This window comes from Ailuropoda melanoleuca, chromosome 16 (genome assembly GCF_002007445.2).
Source record: "Ailuropoda melanoleuca isolate Jingjing chromosome 16, ASM200744v2, whole genome shotgun sequence".
In the NCBI taxonomy this organism is placed as follows: Eukaryota; Metazoa; Chordata; class Mammalia; order Carnivora; family Ursidae; genus Ailuropoda; species Ailuropoda melanoleuca.
In genome coordinates, this window is record NC_048233.1 from 80,138,150 (window position 1) to 80,164,170 (window position 26,021).

A 26,021-nucleotide genomic window follows, 5' to 3' on the forward strand; every position below is an offset into this window, starting at 1 on the left:
CCCCAGTTTGGATATATAATTGGGCAGGGGTCCTACTGTCATTCTCTTCAAGTTTGCCGCAGGCGATCCGCCCCTCACTGTGGTGCTAAGAGTTCCATGAAGACTTACAATAGAGAGTTACAAGATGTGTGGTTCAGAAGTGTTGAGTCACCGAATTCTACACCTGGAACTAATATTACACTGCATGTAAACGAACTGGAATTTAAATAAAAACTTAAAAAAAGAATTATAAGATGAAAAGTTTCCGAGGATCTGATATGCAGCATGGTGACTATAGCTCATAAAACTGTATTGTTGCTTGAAATTTGCCAACAGAGTAGAGCTTAAGGATTCACACGGCAACTGTGCAAGGTGATGGATGTGTTAACTTGATTGTGGAAGTCATTTTATAATATATACATATATCAAATCATCACATCGAATACTTTAAAAATACTATGCTTTGTCAATTACACCTCAGTAAAGCTGGGGAGGAGAAAGACTATCAGAATAAAGGGAATTCTAAAAATTATGTTGAGGAAGATTTTGTGAGGGAGGCTTGTGACTGATGCTCTGGCCTCTTTATTCCAAGGAAAGACAAGAAAAATAATCATCATAAACATGTGATCGAAATAATAAGTTAATAGTCTTTTACATTTGAGAAGCTTCCTATGATATGGGGAATGGCTGTAATGTTTACCCAGATTTATCTACATGCAGAGAGAAGGACAAATCCTTTATTGATTAGAAGCTTTATCGGTTAGACATGATGGCAATGATGGCACGTGGTATAAACTTGTCTTTCACCTGTACTCAAGCCTCTACTGAGTCGCAGCCTAATCCTTTAATCTGTTTTGGTTTCACATGATTTTAATTGGCGGGGGCACCTGTTGGCCTATTAGGTCCCAGGGAATATGAACTAATATGATCAAATTATGAAAAGCACAGGAAGTGTTTCAGGGATTAGATCTTATTATATGGAACCATCGTCTATGCTGACTGATAGAACGTGGTCAACAAAAGAGGATCTAAACAAGCTTTTGACTGTATATTTAATTTTTCTGTTTCCATCCCCATGACTGCAGGTTACAGAAGCATGTTCTCACATCCGTACTTCTGTCTCAGGTGTTATAGTACAAAACTGCGTCCTTCTCAAGGTTTTTGTAGAATGAAAGCTGAGGCAGCAAGTCTTGGTAAGGACCTTCTGAAGCCTATTTCAGGAAAAATAATGCAGAAAGCTGTAAATAAGCCAAAATATCATTCAGAATCATTTCACCTAAATCCTCGGAGTTTTAATCCAGTCCTATTCCTAAAGTTATATCCTGGCCTCCAAAGTCTATCCCACATTACCGAGTTGCTGTTATTTAGTACGTAGTCCCCAGAGCGGGCATGGTAGAGGTCAATGTCAGTCACGACACTGCCACATTTCCCGGTGATCCAGCCATGTGTCAGGATGTGTATGAACATTTTCCAGCCTCTTTACCTGTGTCCACAGAATTTATAGAGGTAAAGGAAAAAGAAAGTCTATCCATTTAAAGATATCCAGGATGACACAAACAAAGGAAAGATACAAGATCACAGCCTTCCTTTTCTGTCATGAATGTGGAAAAATCAGCCTGGCTATTTCTGGGAATCTTAGCTATTTATGAGGTCCTAGAAATTTAATCTGTGCCTGTCTGACATTTAATATATATCTGTATGTGTGTGATTTTATGTCTGTCTGTACTTAAATGTGTAAAGAAGATTTCACAAGAGAATATATGTAAGATTTTCTACATGTATGAGGGACGATCATTGTGTTTTCCAAACATGTATTTAGCATTCTTTTTTAAGACACTTCTATGAAGTTAAGGTTACATTTTCTTATTCCTTTAAAAAAATCATTTGTATTTATCTGAGCAAACAGCTGTCGATTTGTGGCTTTCTTTTTTCTTTTTTTTAAATTTAATTTTATTTAAATTCAATTAATTAGCATATAGTTGTGACTTTGTTTTTCAAGGCTATTTTCATCTCTGTGTGGCCAGATTCTAAGACCTGGCCAAGGGAATGTAAGAAAAATTACTGTGAACCACTCCTGAACCACTCACTTAAAATATATGTGTGTGTGTTTGTTTGTTTCTTTTCCTGCAGGCTAGAATGCACATCCAAGGGCTAGAACTGAAGCAGCCAGAATGGATACAGACATGAAATTCACAAGCGGAAGAGAACAAGGCGGTGAAACCATTCCTGACCTTTTTAAGATATTTTCTTTTCATAAGCTCAAAGGCCAACACTGCAAAAACCTGCATTGATTGACATCTGAAACAATTCCTGGATCCCCCTGCACCATCAGAATGTGGGGTACAAAAATCGAGCAACCCCCAAAGAGGGAAAGCTCCTTAATACCCAGAGGATAGTAAATAAAGTGCTGCTTAATAAATGAGCAGAGGAGAAAACCACAGCATTGCTTGGGCTTCTCAGAATCAGATAATTCCTATGGATGGGTAACATTAAGGTTATCAATGACTTGTTTTTCAGAGTGGGGATTGTTATTATTATTATTATTTTTTTTTTTTTTTAGTGCAAAAAGGTGCTTTTATTTTAGCACAGGGACAGACCCCATGGACAGAAAGGGGGATTGTGAGGTACAACTGATTATATACGAATGTTATTATTTTTAATCCTCCTACATTTTGGCGCTGAGTGGAAGAGAGTGCAGATAACAGGACTTCCACTTAGAAACTTCTTAAGTAACAAATAAATAGTTCCAGAATTATAAGGGAAAATAACAAATCACTCAAAAATCCTGGACTTTGAGCCAAGTGTAACAAATGTGTGAGACTTGTTTTTCTAAGGATCTTCCACCTTGATGAGTGGGGAGGTGCATTCAGTTTGGGGGAGGAAAGTTGAACCTGACATTGGGGTGGCCAGGAAACACAATGTGACCAGGAGATACTGGTCGTCTACCAATTTTCAATATCGTCTGCATCCTTGAATAGCAGAACTCCTAGGTTTAACTTACACAAACAACTGCCAAGATAACGATGAAATTATGCAACTTCCCTTGCAGTTGTGTGTGGCCACAGGACAAAGATCTGGGCATAGGAGGCAGACAGAAAGGAAAGAGCTAGAGAAGTAATTGTACGCAGAAAGAGAAGCCACACCACATCGGAGGTTAAATTTACACTACTCGGTGTGGGCTGCCCACTTCTGAGCTGTTACAGGAAAGGAAAATAAGATGACGACTTTAAGGCACTTTGGAGGTAGTCTGAGTTCACAGCACAAACCACAACACTATCATTGATCTCTTCATAGGGCGATACTACTAATCACTCTTTGAGTTATTTAAAGGACAGACGGATTTTTGTCTCTTTGCCATGTTACACAGTGCGTCACACAGGTAGGGATTCTGCATATGTTAAATATACAAATCAATGAATCAATAAGCTAACCAAAAAATGGAATTACTTGGTGTCAACATGGGTGGAAGTTTCTGATTCTCCTGGGCATTCATCAGTGTGCTGGAAAGTGTGATCAGCCTATGAAGTGTGGTTCTCTAAGTTCTACACCACCTGTTTCCTCTTTGTTCCACTCCAAAATTATGCAAATACTCTCAGCCCAGGTCACAAAATAATCAATTGCACCCTCATTCCCCCAAGAACTGCTACCTACCCGATCAATTTTCTCACCCTCCGTATTATAGCTGAGTATGGACAGGGAAAGCGTAATTGAAAATTGCAGACAGTTTAGTATCATCAGTATAACCACGAGACCCTGTTAAAGAGAATAAAATTTCACTGGGTTGGATTTTACTCCCACTGCCTTATGAAAACCTCTCTCCCAGAGCTCCACCTCAGGCCTTTGGAGCGGATCATCTTAGCATTTCATAAAATGGGGACGCCAGGTTGAATCTGAATTTAAAAATATAATGTGCTGCTTTTGAAGAAGAACTGAATTTCAGAAGAAAAAAAAAAGCCAGTGTTCCCATGAATTTTAACACATCCGTGACTGCATTAAAAAAATAGCCTTGGTTAATTTTCTGTGTCCACAAAGATCATTTTATAAGTTGTTAATATTTTAATATTGTTCATTCTCAGATAGCAGAAAAGATGCAATGTCTACAAGGACAAATCTTTTCAATGGATAGGGGATTCCAGGAGAAATGGTAGGGGATCCAAATCTCCCTACTGAATCTGGTCTCCTAACTAAAACCAGAAGTCTCCTAGAAGTCGAGGGTTCTTTTATAATAATTCATCTGAAAGATGTGAAATTGTCTGCAGGGCCAAGTCAGTGCTGGTTCTCAAAAATGATGCCAGTCCTTTTTAGCAGATATGTGGTATGAGGCCATCGTGACCTTAATCTGCGTTTTCCTGATGACCACAGGCATCTTTCCATGTGTTTATTTACCATCTATCTTCTTTGTCAAAATGCCTTTTCAATCTTTTTCCCATTTTTGAAACTTTTATACAGAAATAATTCAAGGAAGTTACAGGCAGTTGCTAAGAGAGCACAAGGTGGTCCCATTAACCGTTATCCACTCTCTCCCGAAGCTTGTATCCCATGTGTCTATGGAGCAATATCAAACCAGGAAATTAACACTGGTATGATGCGTGTGTGCGTGGTTCTGTGAGATTTTATAGTATGTGCAGATTTGTGGTAACGAGCACCATGATTAAGGCACAGTATGATTCCATCTCCACAAAGATATCCCTGTTTTCTTCTGCCATCACTAAGCCCTGTTCACCACTGATCTGTTCTCTGTGTCTATATATTGCCATTCTGAGAACATCACACAAATGGAATCATACAATAGGTGATATTTTGAGATTGGTTTTCCACTCAGCATCCTGCTCTTGAGATCCGAAGAAGCTGTTTTTAGGAATGAGTAGTTCGTTCCTTCTATTTGCTGAGTAGTGTTCTGTTGTCAGGTGTATCATAGTTAAATCATTTATCTCCAAGTGTCTGCGGAACACTTCGCTGTTGCTGGTCTTTGTGTGTAGCTCTTATGAGCATATGAAGCCACTATGACCAACCAAGTACAGATTTTGTGTGGAATTCAGTTTTTATTTCTCTGAGATTCACGCCCAGGAGTGAGATTGCTGGGTTGCATGTTAAGTGTATCTTTCGTTTTTTAGAAAATTGACAACCTACTTTCCTGAGGGATATTTTCCAGAATACCATTTTCTTTATCCACCAGCAATGCCTAAAAGATCCAGTTTTTCTTCATCCTTGACCCCATTCAGTATTGTCACTACTTTTTAAATTTTATATGTTATGTGAGGGAGGTAATCATGCCTTGTCATGGTCTTAATGTACATTTACCTAAAGAATAGTCATGTTAAATGTCTTGTCATGTGCCAATTTGACCCGTGCACATATTTTCTTCAGCAAAGCGTCTCTTCATATCGTTCACCCACTTTTTCATTGGATTGTTGGTGTTTTATTCCTGTGAATTCTTTGTATATTCCACATATATACTTCAGGTGCCAGTCCTTTGGCAGGTGTGTGTTTTGCAAACATTTTCTCCAGGTCCATTTCTCTTTTCATCCTTATTTTATGAATTCAATTCCTATTTTGTTCATTTTTCCCCCAAATCATCTTTATCATTATAAATGACCTTCTTTATCCCTAATGTATACCTCACTCTAAAATCTATTCTGATATTAGTTCACAGACCAACTTTCTTTTCATGTTATGTCTTTGTTTCCTTCCCTTACTACAAACATACCTGTCTCTTTATATTTACAGTGTATTTCCTATAGGGAACATGGAGTTTGGTCTTTTTTTTTTTTTTTTTTAATCCAATCCGTCCATCTCTGGCTTTTATTTATGCTATTTATATTTATTGTGATCATTTATATGGTTAGCCTTAAGTCCTTTCACCGTATTATTTATTTTATATTTGTCCTATCTATTTTTGTTCCCCTTTCTCCACCTGCTGCCTTCTTTTGGATTAATTACATATTTTTGTGATCTCATGTTATCTCCTATTTTTGCTTATTAGATGTAATTCTTTTGTGTGTTATTATCATGGTTCCTTTAGGATTTATATTATATATATTTCAACAATCATATATATATTCAACTGATATCATAACACTTTATCTGTAATATAAGATCCCTTTAATCATATATTTTCATTTCTACCCTCTTGGACTGGATGCTTTTGTTATTTTATACATGACTTATACATATTTTTAAGTCCCCCAAATATGTTGCTATCATTTTTGTTTAAATGGTCAATTATCTTTGAAAGATATTTAAATAACACAAAATTCTTATGTATTTACCCACATTGTCACCATTTATGGTGTTTGTGCCTTGGGTACATGCTCACTTCCCATCTGGATGCATTTTTCTTCTTCCTGAGGAACTTAACACTTTTTTTTTGTAATGTAAGGTTCTGATGGTAAATTATTTTAGCCTTTGCATGTCTAAATACATGTTTGTTGGGTCTTCATGTTGAAAGATATTTTTACTAGACATGGAATTTGAGGGTGACAGATTTTTTTCTCTGCATATTTTAAAATTTTGTTCACTCTCTTCTCCTTTGTGTTGTTTCTGATATGAAATCGGCTGTCATCCTCCATATGATATGTTTCCCCCCCCCACCCTGCTGCTTTTCAGATTTTCTTTCAATCATTGGTTTTGAGAAATTCCACTACGATGTGCCTTGATATAGTTTGTTTGTTTATTTTCTTATGCTCAGAGTTCATTCAGCTTCTTGGATTCTGTGAGAATATAAGTTTTGAGAAATTTTGGAAAATTTACCTAACACTTCTTCAAATATTTTCCTCTGTCTCACATTCTCTTTCTGTGGGGACCCCAATTATATATCTCTTCAATAACTTGAGGTTATTTCATTGGTCATTGATGCTTTTTTAGTATTTTCACATTTATTTTGTGCCTCTTTTTCTCACTTTGGAGAGTTTTTAATATTATTTCTTCAAGGTCATTATTAGTATTTTATTAGTAGTATTTATTTTCTTGAATGTTTATTCTGTTATTAATCCTAACAGCCAGTTTTTCTTCTCAGGCATCCAATAGTTTCCTTACTTTTTTTTTTTAAAGATTTTATTTATTCATGTGACAGATAGACAGCCAGGGAGAGAGGGAGCACAGCAGGGGAGTGGGAGAGGGAGAAGCAGGCTCCCAGCGGAGGAGCCTGATGTGGGACTCGATCCCGGAATGCCGGGATCACGCCCTGAGCCGAAGGCATACGCTTAATGACCGCGCCACCCAGGCGCCCCCACCTTTTTTTTTTTTTAAGTAGGCTCCATGCCCAGTGCAGGGCCCAGTGTGGGTAAGAACATGGAAACAAGCAAACGATGGAAATCACCACAGTCATGGACCAAGAAATAAATAAGATTGGTCCTTTGTTTGCCATTTTTCATGAAGGTATCCAGTTGGGATAAAGGAATATTGGGCTCTTTGCCCTGGCAATGTTCGTATGGAAGGGGAATATTTTGCCTTTTGTTAAAAGGACATCAAATTTAGCTAGAAATTATGAATAAACCTCAAGTGAAGGAACTTTTTGCAGGTACTCCTGATCTGATCCTGGGCCTCATAAGTTTTTTCAGCATTCAGAAGAGAAATACTTACAGTTGCAACTGATTTGATATCAGAACATAAATCTCTGTCACAATCCAGGAAGAGTATTTTTATTAAGTTGGTTGAGAGAATAAGAATTCCAATGCCGGAAACAATTGTGCTGAGAGTGTTAGCTCTCACATTTCCTCTCAGCTGAAATACAAAAAAAAGTTCATTCACTGAAACTATTCAAGACCCTTTACTTCCATTTTTTTTTAAAATAGAGATTTATTTATTTATTTTAGAGGGGGAGACTGAGTGGAAGGAGTGGCAGAGGGAGAGAGAGAGAGAATCTCCAACAGGTTTTGTGCTGAGTGCGGAGCCCCATATGGGGCTCTATCCCACAACCCTGAGATCAGGGCCTGAGCCTAAATCAAGAGTCACACGGCTCACCGACTGAGCCACCCAGGTGCTCCATTTCCATGTTCTTATAGGCCTCCATAAGTCTTTCCCAGCAGAGATAGTCACAGAGCATTCATAATATCTCTTCCTGCCAATTACATTAAATGGAAACCCACAATCGAGCAAAGGAAAGCTGGAGGCATTTGACAACTGAATAAAAGGTGCCATAGGCAAAGTCATCAGTTGTGGGCCTTTGTTATTTCCCTTTCCTGCTCTAGATGGGCCCATAGACGTCTACCCTTATCAAGCCTACAGGCATTCATTCTCTATATCAACATCATTCATGACCGGAAAGTTGATCTCCAATTTTTCTTATGCAGATTTGTATTCTGAAACTCCAGGGCAATATATCTTATCTAAACCTGAGGGAGCTTGTGGCTGCATCCAGACCTGGGGTGATCAGATAAATCAGTGGAAAGCAAAGACCTTTGTACTTGTCCTCAAAAGTACTGAAGAACATGGAACTTCTGGCTCACTGGGCTTTGTACAGGATATCAGAGTGTTAGATGGCCATACACTATCCATAAATGAAATAGGAATTAACTGATACTTTACCAGAGCTTTTGTTCGCTTCTTTGCAGACACAACTGTCACAGATCCAGAAATGATAAACTGCTCATGAGAGAGAAATGGGCGTATTAGCACTGCTTCCTGGACATTGACTGTCCATCTCTAAAGGACCAACTTTATCTTAGTGTGTATTTTTTTTCCTATGAAAATCCCTTCAAAACTTTGAGTAGAGCGGATTATTGAATTGTATATTGTACATGACTAAATTTTCCTGGCTACCTTCACATCTTTTGAATATAATTGACAATATTTAAAGGTAAAAAAATCTTTATCTAAAGCATAGGGGTGAAGTCAAAGGAATCCTGTGAATGTTTTAATGGAAGGTGGAGAAGAATGAAAAAGAGAGCTATAGATAAAGTTATTTTGAGGTTCAGACAAGGGACTAAATGCACTCATACAACAAGATATTCATCTCAGTAACTTTGGCCAGGAAAACAGAGAAGTTGAAAGGAGTAGTTCACCCCCTCACCATCATCTTCAACACTCCAGTAGCCTCTGCACAATTGAAGATAAGTCTGTGGATGAACCAGGGATTTTCTAATAACCCACCCAAGATAGTCTCCTAAAGCCAGTGAGCAGGATTTCACTGTATGGCTTTATGCTACACACCTAGAATTTAATAAGAATCCTCAACACATAGACCTTAAGGCTCATATTACAATGGCAGATGTCGAATGGCTGAGATTGAATACTGAACCTTCGGTCAGCAGGTGTGAAAACTCCGCAGCATTTGCAGGAGGCTAATGCACAACTGGATGGATGACTGAATGAAGAGTTAATTGACTATTTTAGACATAAGTCAGATGTACTCACAGCTAAAGCTGCCCATACGGGGAAGCCTATCTTAAATGAGTAGAAACTGATTTTGTGTATTGTGAAATGGAGAACCATAATTCCAATGATCCCATAGAAGATGAATGTCACACCAATCATTATCTGAGCCACCTGGATAAAAGAACAGATTAAAATACAGACATCAATGAATATTCCAAGAGAGATTTCTTTGTTCAAACATAGAGGTCACCCATGGATTGAACCCTCAGATGTCACTAATTCTACCCCTGAAACGAATAATACACGATATGTTAACTAAATCGAATGTAAATAAAAAATTAAAAAAAAAAAAAAAGGAAGAGCTCGAAGTAAAGCCTGGTACAGTGGGATCTGCTCCCTCTAGTGGCAACAGCTAAAATCGCATCACTGCGACCCCTTGTCCTGTAAGCTGGCATCCATCAAGGCCTCCTCCATGGGATTCCCAGCACCCCACTCTACCACCTTCCAGGCAACCCAACCACCACCACCACCACCCAAGATTAGACAAAGCTTCCGGTCTCTCCTCACCAACACTTCCACCTGGCTGAGGCTCACTTACCCCCAGTTGTTTGAGATTTTCCTTCAGGAATCTTTGCAGCTTGTTGGGTGGGTTTCCTGAGGTGTCAGATGTCACAGCCCTTCCTAACTGGGTACCTTGGTTTTCACTCGAGGAAATATCCACAGTTATCTCAGTGGAACCCACAATTTCTCTCATTCTGTAAAGAAACCCACTGTTAGCAGCTTTGGATTCACTATTGACCACTCACGATTCAAAATACTCTGTGCTCTTCTATGAGACATAGCAGTAGGAAAGTAGACACGAGTGTTCCTCTTTGTGCAGACTTCATATCTCACAAATCAAAGGAGTCTCAAGCCAAGCCATGTTTGTCTATGATTACAGGTCCCAACACTATGCCCACACTAGGCTCCTAGTAGCAAAAGTAGGAAAACTACAGGAGAAAGAAAATGATGGAGGCTTAGAAATGTCATTTATCGGGAGTCTGGAAAATTTTCTAGGTTATAGAAACATGTCACTCTTGTGTCCGGGTTTGAAAAAGAGTTCTATGTGGATTAGATGGCAAGATGGCCCAGAAAGAACTGTTTCATGTTGCAGCATGTATCATGCTGCCTTTTTTTTTTTTTAATGACCAAAGACTATCGCATTTTAAGGATACATCACATTTTGTTTCTGCATATCTGTCAACGGGCATTTTGGTTGTTTCCACTTTTGGATGACCACGATCATCATATACCATGTTGCTATAAACATTAGCGCGCAAATTTTTGTATGTACCTGTGCTTTTAATTCTCTCGGGCATAGACATGGACTGGAATTGCTGGATCATACGATAATTCTGTGTTTAACTGTGTTTAACCATTTGAGAGCTCAAGTGCACATAGATTAGTCTCCACGATTTTTTTAATGACCAAAGACTATCGCATTTTAAGGATACATCACATTTTGTTTCTGCATATCTGTCAACGGGCATTTTGGTTGTTTCCACTTTTGGATGACCACGATCATCATATACCATTGCTATAAACATTAGCGCGCAAATTTTTGTATGTACCTGTGCTTTTAATTCTCTCGGGCATAGACATGGACTGGAATTGCTGGATCATACTATAATTCTGTGTTTAACTGTGTTTAACCATTTTGAGAGCTCAAGTGCACATAGATTAGTCTCCATGATAGACTATAAGCTAGGCCATAATGCAAACCTCAATACATTTAAAAAGATAGAAATAAAATAAAGTATGTTTTATGACCACACTGGAATGAAATTAATAATCAATAATAGAAATGAACTTGGGAAACACACACACATGGAAACTAAGCAACATACTCCTAAAAGTGGGGGATGGGGGGTGAGGGAGTAGTGGTCCAGGAAAAAGCAAAAGGGAAATTAGGAAATGCATTCATGATGAATGACATATACTTATGGAATGCAACTATAGCAGTGTTTTCCAGAGTGGATCGACCATTTTCCATTCCCACCAGCCATGTGTGACAGTTCCAGTTTCTCTGCAGCCTCACCAACACATGTTATTGGCTGACCTTTTGATTGTAACCATTCTAGTGGGTAGAAAGTGGTATCTGATCCTGGTGTTGAGTTGTATTTCCCTGTGACTAAGGATTTTGAACATCCTTTCATACGTTTATGGCCATTTGTATATCTTCTTCGGAGAAATGTCTGTTCCGATCCTTTGCACGATTAAAAATTGTGTCATTTATCTTTTTAGTATTGACTTGTTAGAGTTCCTTATATATTCTAGATACAAGCCCCTTATCTGATCTACGATTTGCAAATATGTCTTTCCTATTCTGTGGGTGAGTTTTTGCTTTCTTGATAGTCTCCTCTGAAGCCTAGCTTTGATTGTGATGAAGTCCACTTGATCTATTTTTCTTCTGTTTCTCATATTCTTTTGCTGTTCTTATTTCTAAGAACCCCTTGTTAAGTCCAAGATCATGAAGATTTACTCCCATGTTTTTCTAAGAGTTTGGTAACTTTAGCTCATAAATTTAGATTTTTAGTGCATTTTGGATTCATTTTTACTTATGGTATGAGCTAAGGGTCCAACTTCATTATTTTGCACACGGCTTGTCACAGATCAGTTGACTGTAAACAGACACATGAACTTATTTCTGGACTCGCAACTTTATTCTATTGATATGTATGTCTATCCTTATGTCAATACTGTGCTTTCCTGATTATCATGGCTTTGTATTATTGCTTTGAAACTAAGTGTGAGTCTTAAACTTTATTCGTTTACAAAAACATTTGCTATTCTGGGGCTCTTGCAATTCCATATGAATTTTAGAATCAGTGTATCAACTTTTTAAACAGTAGCCAGCTGAGGGCCTCCTGGGTGGCTCAGCCAGTTAAGCGTCTGCCTTTGGCTCAGGTCATGATGCCAGGGGGTCCTGGGATGATTCAGCATCAGGTTCCTTGCTCAACGGGAAACCTGCTTGTCCCTCTGCCTGCTCTGCCTGCAGCTCCCCCTGCTTGTGCTCTCTCTCTGTCTCTCTCTGACAAATAAGTAAAATCTTAAAAAAAATAAAACAAAAAGTAGCCAGCTGGGATTATAAGGGACAGAGTATTGAATCTCTATTGACCACTGGTGGCTATTGCCATTCTAACACTATTAAACATTATATTTCATGAACACAGCATTTGTTTCATTTCACTATACCTTATTTATTTGAATTATGTCTTTGTAGCATTGACTTTTATGCTTTTTTTATTAAATGTATTCCTAAATATTTTATTCTTTTGGATGCTATTATAAATAGCATTATCTTATTAATTTCATTTTCAGCTTGTTTATTGCAAGTGTATAGAGTTACAGTGATTTTTGCATATTGATTTTGTATCCTGCACCTTGTTGAACTAGTTTATTAGCTCTAATAGATTTTTTAGTGGATTCCTTAGGATTTCCAATATACACAATGAGGTCATGTGCCAATAGAGACAATTTTGCTTCTTCCTTTCTAATTGGAATGTCTCTTATTTTCATTTCTCTTTCTTCTTTTTTTTTTTTTTTCATTTTCTAATTGCCTAACTAGAACTTCCAGTACAGTGTTGATAACAGAGATGGTGATAACAGGCAACCTTATCTTATTCCTGCTTTTGGGGAGAAAGCATCCAATCTTTCACCATTAAGTATGGTACTAGCAATGGGATTTTCATAGATGCCCTTTAAGAAAGCTCCCTTCTGTTCCTAGTTATTGAGTGCTTTTATAATGAAAGGGTATTGAATTTTGTCAAATGCTTTTCTGCATCATGTGAAGTTTCTTCTATCAATGGTGCATTTTTTGGTGTGTGATAGTGTAGTACATTCATTGATTTTCAGACAGTAAATTCACTTATATTCCTGGCATACAGACCATGTGGTCATGGTATATCATTCTTTTATATATTGCAGGATTTAGTTGGCTAGTGATTTGTTGAGGATTTTTGCATCTATATACCTAAGGGATATTAGTCTGTAGTTTTCTTTTACTGAGAGGTACTTTCTGGTTTGGGTATCAAGGTGAGACTGGCCATATAGAATGAGTTTGAACGTGTTCCTCCTTCTTCTACTTTTTGGAAGAGTTGGTGAAAATTTGGTAGTAGCTCTTCTTTAAATGCTTGGTAGAATTCACCCATGAAGCCATCTGGGCATGGGATTTTCTCTGAGGGCAATTATTTTTGTTAGTAAACCAATCTCTTTTCTCGTTAGAGGTCTACTCAGATTGCTTATTCTTGAGTCTTTTCAGTACTTTGTGTCTTTTAAAAATCAATCCATTTCAGCTAAGAAAGCTAGTTTATTTGCATACAATTGCTTATCGTATACAGTTATAATGCTTCTTTCTATAAGAGAGTAGCAATGTTCCCCTTTCTCTTTCCTTTCTAATTTCTAAATTGAGATTTTATCTTTTTTTCTTGTTCAAGGTAGCTGAGGATTTGTCAATTTTGCTGGTCTATTCAAATAACAGGCTTTTAGTTTCTTTCATTGATTTCTATATTTATTTTTGTTCTCTATTTCATTAATTTCTGCTCTGATATTTCCTTTCTCCTGCTTGCTTGAAGTGAAGCTTTTTTTCCTCCAGTGTCTTAAGGTGGAATATTAGGCTATTGATTTTTGAGATCTTTCTTCTTCTTCTTCTTCTTTTTTTATAAGAAAAAGAGTGTGCACACATGCGTGTGCATGCAGGGGTGGGGAGGGGCAGAGGGAGAGGAAGAGAGAGAATCTTAAGCAGGTTCCACGCCCAGCATGGAGCTTGATTAGTGGCTTGATCTCATGACCCTGAGATCGTGACCTGAGCCAAAATCAAGAGTTGGGTGCTTAACTGACTGAGCCACCCAGGCGCCCCTCTTCTTTCCTAATATAGGTATTTTCAGGTACAAATTTGCCTCTAAACACTGCGATAGCCGCATTCCATAAGTATATGTCTTTTATCATGAATGCAGTTCCTAATTTCCCTTTTGCTTTTTCCTGGACCACTACCCCTCATCCCCCCATCCCCCACTTTTAGGAGTATGTTGCTTAGTTTCCATGTGTGTGTGTTTCCCAAGTTCATTTCTATTACTGATTATTAATTTCATTCCAGTGTGGTCAGAAAACATACTTTATATTATTTCTATCTTTTTAAATGTATTGAGGTTTGCATTATGGCCTAGCTTATAGTCTATTATGGAGACTAATCTATGTGCACTTGAGAAGAATGCCCATTCTGGTGTTGGATGGAATGTTCTCCTTAAGTCTGTTAAGTCTGGTTGGTGTGTAGTGTGTTCAAGCCTTCTATATATTTTTTGATCTTATGCCTGGTTGTTCCAGCCATTATTGGACTGAGGCATTGAGTCTCTATAATTGTTGCATTATCTATTTCCCCCTTAATTTCTGTTGGTTTTGCTACCTATATGTTAATGTTCTATTGTTAGGTGCATATATGCTAGTAATTGTGTTTTCCTGGTGGACTGACCCTTTATCACTATGAAATGCCCCACTCTATCTATAGTCACATGTTCCTGCTTCTTTCTCACATTTTTTGTTAGAAAATGGACATTTTATATAATATTCTGTAGCATTTCTAGGAACGGTACTGCTCCCGGGCTTTCTATTTTTATTTCTTTGTTTACGTTTATGTTCACTGGCTGGACTATTTTAGTAAGCCTATCTCTCCGCCTGTAGAGGGAAGCTTCCCATGTGCCTCCTGGGTAACACAGCCTTGGGTATGCGCACAGTCACCCTGGGATGACCGTGGTTTTCTTCCCACTTGCTTTCATTGTTTCTTTCCCTGCCCTCAACCAGCTATCAATCTCCACTAACTGCAGGCTGATCGCTCTGTTGTTCTCCACGTGCCTTTCCCGCCCTTTGAATGGCTTCACACACACATGCAATCATACGTTCCTTTGAAGAGTTAGTTCCCGGTCAGTGTTTGACATTTGTTCCGGCCCCAGGCAGACTTCTCTCTGTTTCCCTTTTTCCCTGCGAAGCTAGCCAGTGTAGAGCTTGGCATCTATCTCCAGTTCATCTACGATGCCTTTCCCTACAACCTACGCTGCTTTGCGAGAACCTTCAGGCTCGAACTTCTCCACACTCCGATTCAAAGGGAGTAACTTCCTTTGGATTCGGAGACCTCTGTCTAGGGTCAGCTACTCCCCATCCCCAGGCAAATAAAATAATAAATCAAATCAAATCAAATCCCAAATCACAGCTCTGGTGCTGGAGTATCGGAACAATGACACGGGTCTTTATGCGTGAGACTGCTGCTTCAGGAGCTAAGCACTCTGTGGATGAGAGGAACCACCCAGGCCCCTCAGCTTGCCTCTCAGGGTGCGGAATCGAACCCAGGAGCTGGAGTAGGGCAGTCAGGACCCCGGTGTTCTCAGAGGGCTGTGCCCAAGGCAGAGCCACAAGTGCGGGTGAGAAGAAAGAAGGAGCGCCATGCTACAGGTCCACTCATCTGGAACTTGGCCTCGCAGCAGGCAGGGGGCAGGGTGAGAAGTGTTGATGTCCTGCCCCTTCTCAGAAAGAGAGCCCTCTGAGTGGGAGCCCGGGGAAGGTGGGCGGAAGACGCAGGTCTGGGTTTAAATATCACAGATTCTTGCTTTCCGCCCCGCCCCCTGCGTTTTAGTGGATTTGCCTTCAATAAATATCATTCGTTGACTCTACGCGCACTTATAGACACACAAAATGCTTTTTAAGAATTTTTACCAGTTTGCCTGAGGATAGCTCTGTAAAGCTCCTCACACTGGCGAGCTGGAAGTGGAACCTCTGAACCACTTTTTAGGTAGGATTTTCCTACCGTGATGCATTTTGTCGATCTGGTGTTGGCGAAGCAGGCGAGCGAGGTTCTTGTTTCACGGAGTCGAAGAATGAATCTTGTGGACAAAGGAGCGTGCGTAAAGCGAGAGAGTTTTGTTAAGCAAGGATGCAGGTAAGGCTCTCAGGGGTCCCGAGCGGGCTGCCAACGTGGGCCTCCACTGACGGTCTTTTATGTAGAACTGACCAGGGAGCTTGTGGCCTTAACATTTTTGTGACGTCTTGGTTTGGGGAAGGACTGGCGATAAGATCTTTCATGGCTTACTTCTTCTTTGGGGTCTGGTGACAATGTGACTGCCATCAGAAGGCCCCACCTCTGACAGCCAGGGCAGGACGGTCTCGTTTATTCCCTTATCTCTGGTTTCCTTAGGCCTCAGCATGTCTGGGAGTTTCGCTGAGCCTGGTGGTGTCGCCCCCTATCTAGCCCTCCCTGTCTAGCCCTGCCTGTCTCTTACTCATTTATGCTATGGTAATATTTGCTGAATACTAGTAACATACTATTACTCTAGGTATATTTTATATTAAATCTCATTAAATTCATTAACTGAATAATTCATTGGATCTTAACAATCCTACTTTGTAACTTTTAATCAAATTTTTGCTTGTTTTACTGAGTAAACGTGCACCCTGAGGTACAGACAAGTAGTGCGTTCCATGTCTCAAAACTACTACGAGGTGAGCATAGCCGTCTGGCTCCAGCGTCCACATCCTTAAGCATCGTTCTAAAAATAAACCTTTTCGTACACAGCTCTCCAGTTTTGTTGAGTGAAACTTGGAGGACACAATCCCGAGTAACGAATTAATGAAATAAACTAGAAGTACAATATTATGAGTCTTTAAACTTCTTGTCAATTTTTCTAAAGGAAAGGAGTAAAGAAAGAGTAAGGAAAAATGAGGGGGAAAGGAAGGGAGGGAGGGAAGGAGGGAAGGGGGAGGGAGGACGCACTCTGCTCATCACTCTGGTGCCAGCATTGTCTGGTTCTATGTATTTCACTGCAGCCTCGGTGAAATTAAGGTGTGAAGACAATCTGAGACAGTCTATATTTTAACTAATCTAAAGCCAGCAAGATTGTCTACGTGCTGAATTAACTTTTGATAAAAAGAACAAAGTGGCAATTTGGCCCACTGAGGGGCTGGGGGCCCACTTCTTGCTGTTTGCTTGCTTGCTTCTGGATCTAATGGGAGATTCTCATCACCTCCCAGGAGCACTTCTCTCCGCTGACTTCATTCATCATTCGTTTGCTCCACATGCACCCCAGGTTTCTAATAAGTGCCAGAATTGATCTTGGTCATTCTGACACCATGGTAATTCCAACAACTCCTGAACATCGAAGGACTCGGAGTCTAGTTCTGTTCCCTCTTTCCCCTGCCTGAGAAAGGATGCTCGAATGATAAAAACACGAATTCTCCCCAGTTTGTGGTCCAAAAATATGTTACTGGGGCAATCCCACCTTCTTCTGCCAGCCCTGCGGAGTGCACAATTACACAAAGTCTGTTTCCTACTCAGTAGTCCGAAGAGATGAAAACTTTCCCATAATCACTTTTATTACAAACAGCCCTATTGGGGCACCTGGGTGGCTCAGTCGGTGAAGCGTCTGCCTTCAGCTCAGGTCATGATCCCAGGGTCCTGGGATTAAGACCCACATTAGGCTCCCTGCTCAGCAGGGAGCCTGCTTTTTCCTCTCCCTCTCCCTCTGCCATCCCCCACCCCCACACTCTCTGACTTTCTCTCTCTGTCAAATAAAGAATTAAAATCTTTTAAAAACAAATAGCCCTACTGCAAGGATCCCCTGGGAAACATAGCCTGAAGAAGGCTTATTTATGATAAAGGGCAATTCCCTCAGGAAAGCAGGAGTGAGGATACAGGGAAGGGAGGCAGGGGAGCAGGGAGAGGAGACACAGAGGCTCAGAGCACACCCCAGAGCTAGCCCCTGGCGCAGGAAGCAGATGCGGTTGCACCAGAGCCCCGCCCTGCCCAGTGTCTATTTATCTCCAGAGTCAGGCTCTGTCTCCACATCCCAGAATTCACCCAGGAACCCCCTCCGGGGCCCCAGATCATGCAGAGTGAGGAGCGGTGCGTACCTGGTTGTTCCAGGGTACAGAGGTGGGGGTCCGGGGTCTCCTGAGGTCTTGCTTCTCTTCCGTGCCTGACACAGACTGAACCACCACGTGGGGGAACAGATCCTCACCCTGATCTTTCTGAGGCTCCTCATTGGCTGTATTTCCACCCCAGCGGGTTGTGATGTCTTTAGACAAATGTGGCTAATGGTTGATGCTTATCAAACGTCACCGCTCGTAATTAGGGGCATTCTAGCCTATTTCTTAGTCTAGCTAATAGCTTCATTTGCCACTCCTTCTAATTCCATGTCCTTCCAGTTTGCTGACTAAAGCTGTCTTCATTGTCCCATCATCAGTCCGTTCAAATGGGTCCCTCTTCCGTAATCTCTGCCTCCTTCTGGGCCTCGGGGAGAGCACTTGCTCAAACGCACCTGAGAAGGACCAGGGTACAAGTGAGCATTGACAGCAACAGTGGTCAACCTGGCCTCGTGTCTCCTTTCTGGGCTTCAGGAGGAATTTACAGCAATAAATATGGACAGATGGGGTGGTAGAAACTCTTAGTGAAATAGGTTTTGAGCTGAGAACCTTAGGACCAATATCTCCTCAAATCCCTAGGAGAAGAACGTCGAAGTACAGCTGACTCGAACATTACAGGCTTGAACCTCCTGGGTCCACTTATACACAGATTTGTTTTTTACAAATCCAGTACAGTACTCAAAAATGCATTTCCTCTTCCTTATGATTTCTGAACATTTTCTTTTCTCGAGCTTACTTTACTATACGATTACAGTATATAATTCATATACAAAATATGTGTTAATCAACTGTTTTCATTATCAGTAAGGCGTCTGGTCAACTGTAAGCTATTAGTAGTTAAGTTTTGGGGAAGTCAAAAGTTATACTTGGGTTTTTGACTGTGGCAGGGTGAGGGGAGTCAGTGCCCCTCACCTCTGTGTTGTCCAAGGGTCAACTGTGTTAGCTTCCTGATTTTATAGTTGAGAGTGCTGGAATTTAGAGAAAAATGGTTTCCTTTACTAATGATTGGTCTTTGAGTTCAACTCAGTCTATGTTTATTATCTTTTTAAATTTTTATTTTTATTTGGTCTTTTAAAAGATTTTATTTATTTGAGAGAGAGAGAGCTAGTGAGCAAGCAGGGGAGGGGCAGAGGGAGAGGAGAGAGAGAGTCCCAAGCAGACTCTGCACTGAGCAGAGACCTTGACTTGGGGCTCGATCCCACCATCCTGAGATCATGACCTGAGCCAAAACCAAGCGTCAGCGCTCAACCGACTGAGCCACCCAGGTGCCCCTGTCTTTTTTGATTTTTTAAACTAAGCATGAGTTACATCTTTCCTTCTTTCCTTCCTTCCTTCCTTCCTTCCTTCCTTCCTTCCTTCCTTCCTTCCTTCTTTCTCTCCTCCTCCTCCTTTTCTCCATCCCCTCTCATTTGTGCATCCATAGCAAAGTATTTTTGCCCTGGGCATTTGTATTAGGAACAGATCAGCTTGATATTTTCAGTTTGTTTTTATGTTTAGTTAGTATGAGTCTCAAGTAGGCTTATGCTGGTAGACTTTATCCCTGAACTAAGGCATGATCTTTTTATGGTCCCTGCTGAATGTGCTGAGTGAGTACAAAGGATGTCTACTGCAGCTTGAGTGTCCCTCCCTGCTTTAGATGAGCTCTAGGAATCACTGGGCTTTACCGGTTTCTATTTATCCTTTGCCCAGAACTGAGGAGTTTTGCACTGTTCTTCATAATTTACCATAAAACAAAGACTCAGGGACTCCTAAGCAGATTTCTAGAGTGCATTTTCCATCTAACTTCCTCTTCTCCTGAGGTTTTTCCTGCAATTTCTAAATCACACTGGCCTCCCTGAACTAAGGTCTCTGTCTTTTCAAGTCCATAAAGAAGCTAAGCTCTCATTTGATCTTGCTTTCTTCCCTGGGAACTGGCCTATTCGTCCAGACATAAAGCCTGAGTGCAGGGCTCATCTTCCTTGTTTTCATCCTCTCAGAAAAGAAATCCCTGTGCTCCCTGTTATACAGTGTCTGGAAATAATTCTTTCATATGTTCCACCCATTTTCCTACTTGTCTATATTAGGAGAGCAATCCAGGTGTCTGTTAATCTATAAAGTGTGGTTTCATATTGGCTTTGTTTTCTTATTTTCTAATGAGGTCAAATATCTATTTTTCATATTGGATACTTACACTTTTGCTAGTGTCTGTTTAAGTCTTATCTATTTTTCCCATTGTTTTGTCTCCTTGATTTACTGATTTGTAAGAGACACTTATGCATGTGGAAATAAGTCTTCTGTTGTTTATAATTGTGGCAAATATCTTCTGTCATACAGTAGCTTGCCCTTTATATAACTACATGATAGCTTTGAGGAAGAAATTTATATCTAATCCAGGCAATTCACATTGATACTGTGGTACCATCTAATTCCCAGAATGACTCAAATTTTATGAATAGTTAAATACTTTCCTTTATAGCAATGGAACCAGTAAGGACTCACACACTTATTCAGTTCCCTGTCTCCTTGGTCCCCTCAGTCTGGAGTAGTTTTGCATTTTCTTTGCTATGATTTTGATGGCTTTGAAGATTCCAAGTTAGCTGTTTTATAGAAGGTTTCTCAATGTGGAGTTGCCCGTATCTCATCGTGGTAGGATGAGGCGGGGATAGGACAGAAGGGTGGTGGGGTTTTTCTACTGCATCTTTGGGGCGGTTCCTGGTTTTGATTCATCACTTTACTGATGGTGCTCTGATCTTTCCCTTAATGTTTACTTCTCTATTCGCTTTGCTGATGTTTATCAAAGGGCAGTAAATTTCACTTTGAAATGTGGTATGTAACCTTCTACGAGTGGATGCTTTCAAATGTTATGACAGCTGATCTGTCACCGGGATTTAGAAGGGAAAACAGGTGGGTTTGGCAGACCTACTTAAAAACAGCAGATGTTCATGCTCAAATGGAATATTCCATCTGAAGCAACGTAACTTCCCTCATCTAGAAATCTTGTTGGGCTCTATTCACATAGTCACCAGCAAGAAATCTGAATTTGAGTGGGTTCTTGATCAGAAACAACCATGAGAATATTTATAAAAAGCAATTGTGCAGGCATTCCTCCTCTGTCCTCGGCATCCAACTGCTCAGATAAAACTAGAGGTATGTCTGCGACCAGAACACAGACTGGGACCTAGAGAAAAAGTCAAGCAGGCCTACCCAGAGAAAACCACCTGAGTTTGGGTCTTAAAAACTGCCCGAGGCAATTTCTCTTTGGAATCTATTTGAGAGACAACTGGCTTGTTACTGAGTTGATTAAAACTGCTTCTTCAAGAAAGGGTAGAAATATTTGATGATTTCAGCGATGCCTGGGCAGCTCAGTTGGTTAAGCATCTCGCTTCGGCTCATGATCCCAGGGTCCTGGATCAAGCCCCAAGTCCCACATCAGACTCCTTGCTCAGTGGGGAGCCTGCTTCTCCCTCTGCCTGCTGCTCCGCACTGCTTGTGCTCTCTCTCTTTCTCTGAAAAATAAATAAATAAAATCTTAAAAAAAGAGAAATATTTGATGATTTTGGACAGACAGTCAAACAGAGAGGAAGCAGCACAGAGAAGCTCATTCATAATGTGATCAGGTTCTTTGTAACACGGGCAAGGGAGGAGCTCTCTGAGAACCCCCTTGTCCCACTGCTGTGATCTGAATCCTAAGATTCTCTATTGATGGCAAAGCAGGTCATTGAGTTTACTAATGGGCATTCCCGGGTTAATGACCACACTGTTGTCTGGAGGACAATAAAATCTGGATGGAATTAGAGTATTTCAGAGGTGATAGTAACTTATTTAGCAGTAGAAGACGAGTCTGGGTCATGCCTCAAAGGGGTGTGTGGGGTGGGGATGGGAGTTAGCAGGAAGGATTTCTAGGTGATCAGGAATATGGGCCCCAGATGGCTGGACAATAAAGGTCATTCCCATGTAAGGCACTCAGTTCTAGAAACTTGTAGAGATTTAGAGGAAGAATTGGTTTGGTTCATATAGGTGCAGCCCCCTTCCCCAAGAAAATATAATGAAACCACAAAAGCAGCTGCTGGCTCAGAAGATTAGAATACAGGGGTTGATGCCTTAGTCTGATGCAGAGATTCATAAAATGAAAAGGCTATGGGTGCTCAGTCATGTGCCAATAGTCAGAGATACATAGAAAGGCAAGTGTACTGCATTGACCCCTCCTGGTTTCCCTGAGATCTAGGAATGGGTGTTAACCAGGACGGACACCTATGCTACTCTTGACTCCCCTGTCTTATTAAAGGAGCAAACTGATAAGGTGGAATTAATGAGCAGGAGCAATGAACTCCTGATCAGTTTAAGTACTGTGGATATATTGATGCTGGTCAGGTGTATATTTTAATGCTACCCATGGAAAATAATTGGCAAGTTGGTTTAGTGTTATACTGACCAACCGTGTTTCTCATCAACGTCAGAGCAGTGCTCTCCTGTGAAATTGGAATGAACGATGGAAACATCTGTTATGCAAAATATTTTCTTTCTTTTCCTACTCCTGCAGGGAGATTTTTGTGGTTGGGAGAAGATCTTGTTTTCAACTGTATTTCTCCAACAGGAGTAAAACATGACATGCCCTTCTTAGCACATCAGAAAAGGGAAGGCCAGAGACAAATGACAGGTCATTGCCAGCCATGCTTTTCTCTCTCAGGTTCTTTGGGTTTGCCTTACCTGTAGATTCTTCTCCAGAAGAATGATGGGGTTTTGAGAAGGTTGCCAGGGATTACGTCATTATTGATGAGGCCAAGATGGAGTTCTCAAAGACTGAGGGAGAATTCCTAAGACAATGTAACTTCTGCAAGGAACATTCCCTATATTCTTCTCGTGTCATGATTCTTCTGTGGACAAATTAGCTTCTGATTCTCAAAATGCCAATTTTTCCAATACTGATATTTTCCCTCGTGTAATCCATTACTGACTTCTTGGACAATTGGTAGACAGAGGGAGGAAAACGTGTGTCAGGCTCTGCAGATCAACATTTGTAGGTTGTGATAAAGGTCTGCATGTTTCAAAATAAAAGATAAAAGACTATCTCAGAGAGAGTCCACATCTTAACCCATCTTAACACCTTATCGGGAGGAAGTAAAGGCTGGAGGGTGCCTGCGGGCACATTGCATAATTATTTCTTTACACAACAGGGGAACTCAGCTTCGAAGAAAAATCCTAGGGTAAATGAGAGAAATATCCAGTACCTCACCGAATAGTGCCCCAAAGAGCCCAGTGTACTGCCTCCTAGGGGGAGCTCTGTGATGGGATCTGAACCAATGCCTTACGGAGCTATCATCCGATGAGCCTGGTGGAATGGAATGGTGTTGATGGGCCAAGGCATGAATCCCTCTCCTGTTGCCCTACACATGGGCAAACCTTCTCCGTTTGCTTCTGTTAGAAAATAAGTTTGGCCTCAGCCCAATTTCTGGGGCTTATCCAAATTATCTTTTTTGAGCTGCGATTTTGAAATTTTGTCCAATAGGGGATACATTTTAGGAACAGATTATTCCTTTAAGTAAAGATTACTGCGTTGAGAGCATTAATTGAGAAGGCTAAACCCCTTTCTGAAACATTTCTGATTTTGTAGGGAACACAAATGTTACTATCTTGCTGCAGATTTAATGTTGCAATTTTAAAGCTACAAAGAATTCTTCTAGGCTGTGTTTTAAAAATATCTGTTACTTATTTCCAATTAGCATTAGACCGTTTCCATAAAAATAATAGAAAACTGGCCAAGACACTTGCCTCATAGCTGTTTAGGTAACCAATATAAGCATCCCAGGGGACTGTCCTGAGACAGGTATGAATCTCAGAGGTGCTTACCTTGGTTAGCTAGTGTGTGATTTTCCCTTTTACACTCTTCTTCAACATTTGTAGAAAGATAATTAGTGTGGAATTCTTGTACTGATCTAAGGCCTTTCATCTAAGAGGGAGGCCAAATTCAAGAATTAGTTTCTGTTTATTTTCACTACTTTTGGTATAGAGGAAGATTGTTCTAATAATTGTTTGGCAATTGTGGAATTAGTGCAAGAGAATGAAAAGAATACAAACTTTACACTCAGAAATCTCTGGGCAAGTTCTACAAAAGGGAATAGTGAAATCATGTTTGTTGCTTCATTGCTGAATTGTGAGGCGCTCTAAATACTAAGATCAAGGCAATTTGAAGGCTGCAAATAGGGGTGTTTTCAAGAGAGAATGGTGATGATCTGATACAGGAAAGTACATTTTCTTCAAACTGTTTTGTTTGAGAATACAAAAATAAAGGAATAATTTTATTTTATTTATTTTAAAGACTTTATTTGAGAGAGAGAGAGAGAGCACAAGCTGGGGCACCGACAGACGGAGAGGGAGACATATTTTCCCCCACTGAGTGGGGAGCCAGACACAGGGCTCGATCTCAGGACCCTGGGATCATGACCCGAGCCAAAGGCAGATACTTAACCAACTGAACCACCCAGGTGCCCTAAAGGAAGAATTTTAAAAAACTGAGCTCACAGGGGCACCTGAGTGGCTCAGTTAAGCAAGCATCTACCTTCAGCTTGGGTCATGATTTCAGGGTCCTGGGATTGAGGCCCACATTGGGCTCTCTGCTCAGCAGGAATCTGCTTTTCCCTCCCACCCTTTCTCTTTCTCCTCTTCCTCACCCTCTCTCTCAAACAAATAAAATCTTAAAAAAAAAGAAAAAAAGCAACAACTGAGCCCACGATTGGCTGTGTAGCAGCTTACTAGCGAGGGTAGGAGCAAAGACAGAATATCAGCATACAGACGCACCTAATTGCCATTCTTGCAACCTGCTGAACATCCTAAGGAAACAGTAGGTAATGAAGAGGATTGTTCAAACAAAATGTATAGCTTGCAGCTTTATCAGCGTAAGAAGGAAAAATTCATCTTCTACCCTTCAGGTTCTTCCAGCTGGACTAAGAGTGCAATCTACATGAGTCAGATAACAGGAGAAAAACCCAAAGTCTCACTGTGTGCACATGGAGGCCTGGTACTAAATTGAGACCTAAAGAAATGACCAAGACAGGTAGTTTTTATACTTTTTAGACAGACAATAAAGCTGTGAGGAATTGACAGGACAAAGAAAACTGAACTTTGCAAGCTTCAATTAGAAAGAAATTCTAAACAGAATTTGGGCTGGGGTGGGAAATTAATAAAAAGGAACAGGTGTTGTTTGTATAGCCTTCCTGGACCTGAATTTCCTATCTCTGGTGCTAAGGATGTCTCTGTCCCTCTGGGTATGAGAGGGTACCTTCCACATGGAAGATTTATTTCCTTCTTTCAGGGGCAACAGAGGAGGGTCTGAGTGTCCTTCTTGCATGGGCCGTCTCTTAAGTAACTTTTATTTAAAATAATATATTGGGGCGCCTGGGTAGCCCAGTCGTTAGGCGTCTGCCTTTGGCTCAGGGCGTGATCCCGGTGTTCTGGGATGGAGTCCCACATCGGGCTCCCCCACTGGGAGCCTGCTTCTTCCTCTCCGACTCCCTCTGCTGTGTTCCCTCTCTCACTGGCTGTCTCTCTGTCACATAAATAAATAAAATCTTAAAAAAAATTTATAAAATAATATATTGGGGCACTTGGGTGGCTCTGTTGGTTAAGCATCTGTCTCTGATTTCAGCTCAGGTCATGAGATCAAGCCCCATGTTGGGCTCCACACTGAGTGTGGAGCCTGCTTGGGATTCTCTCTCTCCCTCTGGCTCTGCCCCTCTTCTCTCCCCACCTCCGCTCATTCTCTCTCTCTCTCTCTCTCTCTCTCTCTCTCTCTTTCAAAATCAATCAGG

General features: G+C 40.6%; 1 protein-coding gene across 1 annotated transcript; it reads right to left on the bottom strand.

Moving 5' to 3' along the window:
• Positions 1 to 722: 722 nt before the first annotated feature.
• LOC105241292 (high affinity immunoglobulin epsilon receptor subunit beta-like) lies at positions 723 to 18,346 on the bottom strand. The gene is made up of 7 exons (XM_011235264.3): positions 18,226 to 18,346; positions 9,893 to 10,049; positions 9,334 to 9,465; positions 8,506 to 8,562; positions 7,561 to 7,701; positions 3,631 to 3,732; positions 723 to 1,190 (listed from the first exon to the last, which is right to left on the bottom strand). The coding sequence occupies exons 2-7, from the start codon at positions 10,046 to 10,048 to the stop codon at positions 1,101 to 1,103; spliced, it is 678 nt and encodes a 225-aa protein (XP_011233566.2). The 5' UTR covers position 10,049; positions 18,226 to 18,346; the 3' UTR covers positions 723 to 1,100.
• Between the last annotated feature and the right edge of the window lie 7,675 nt (positions 18,347 to 26,021).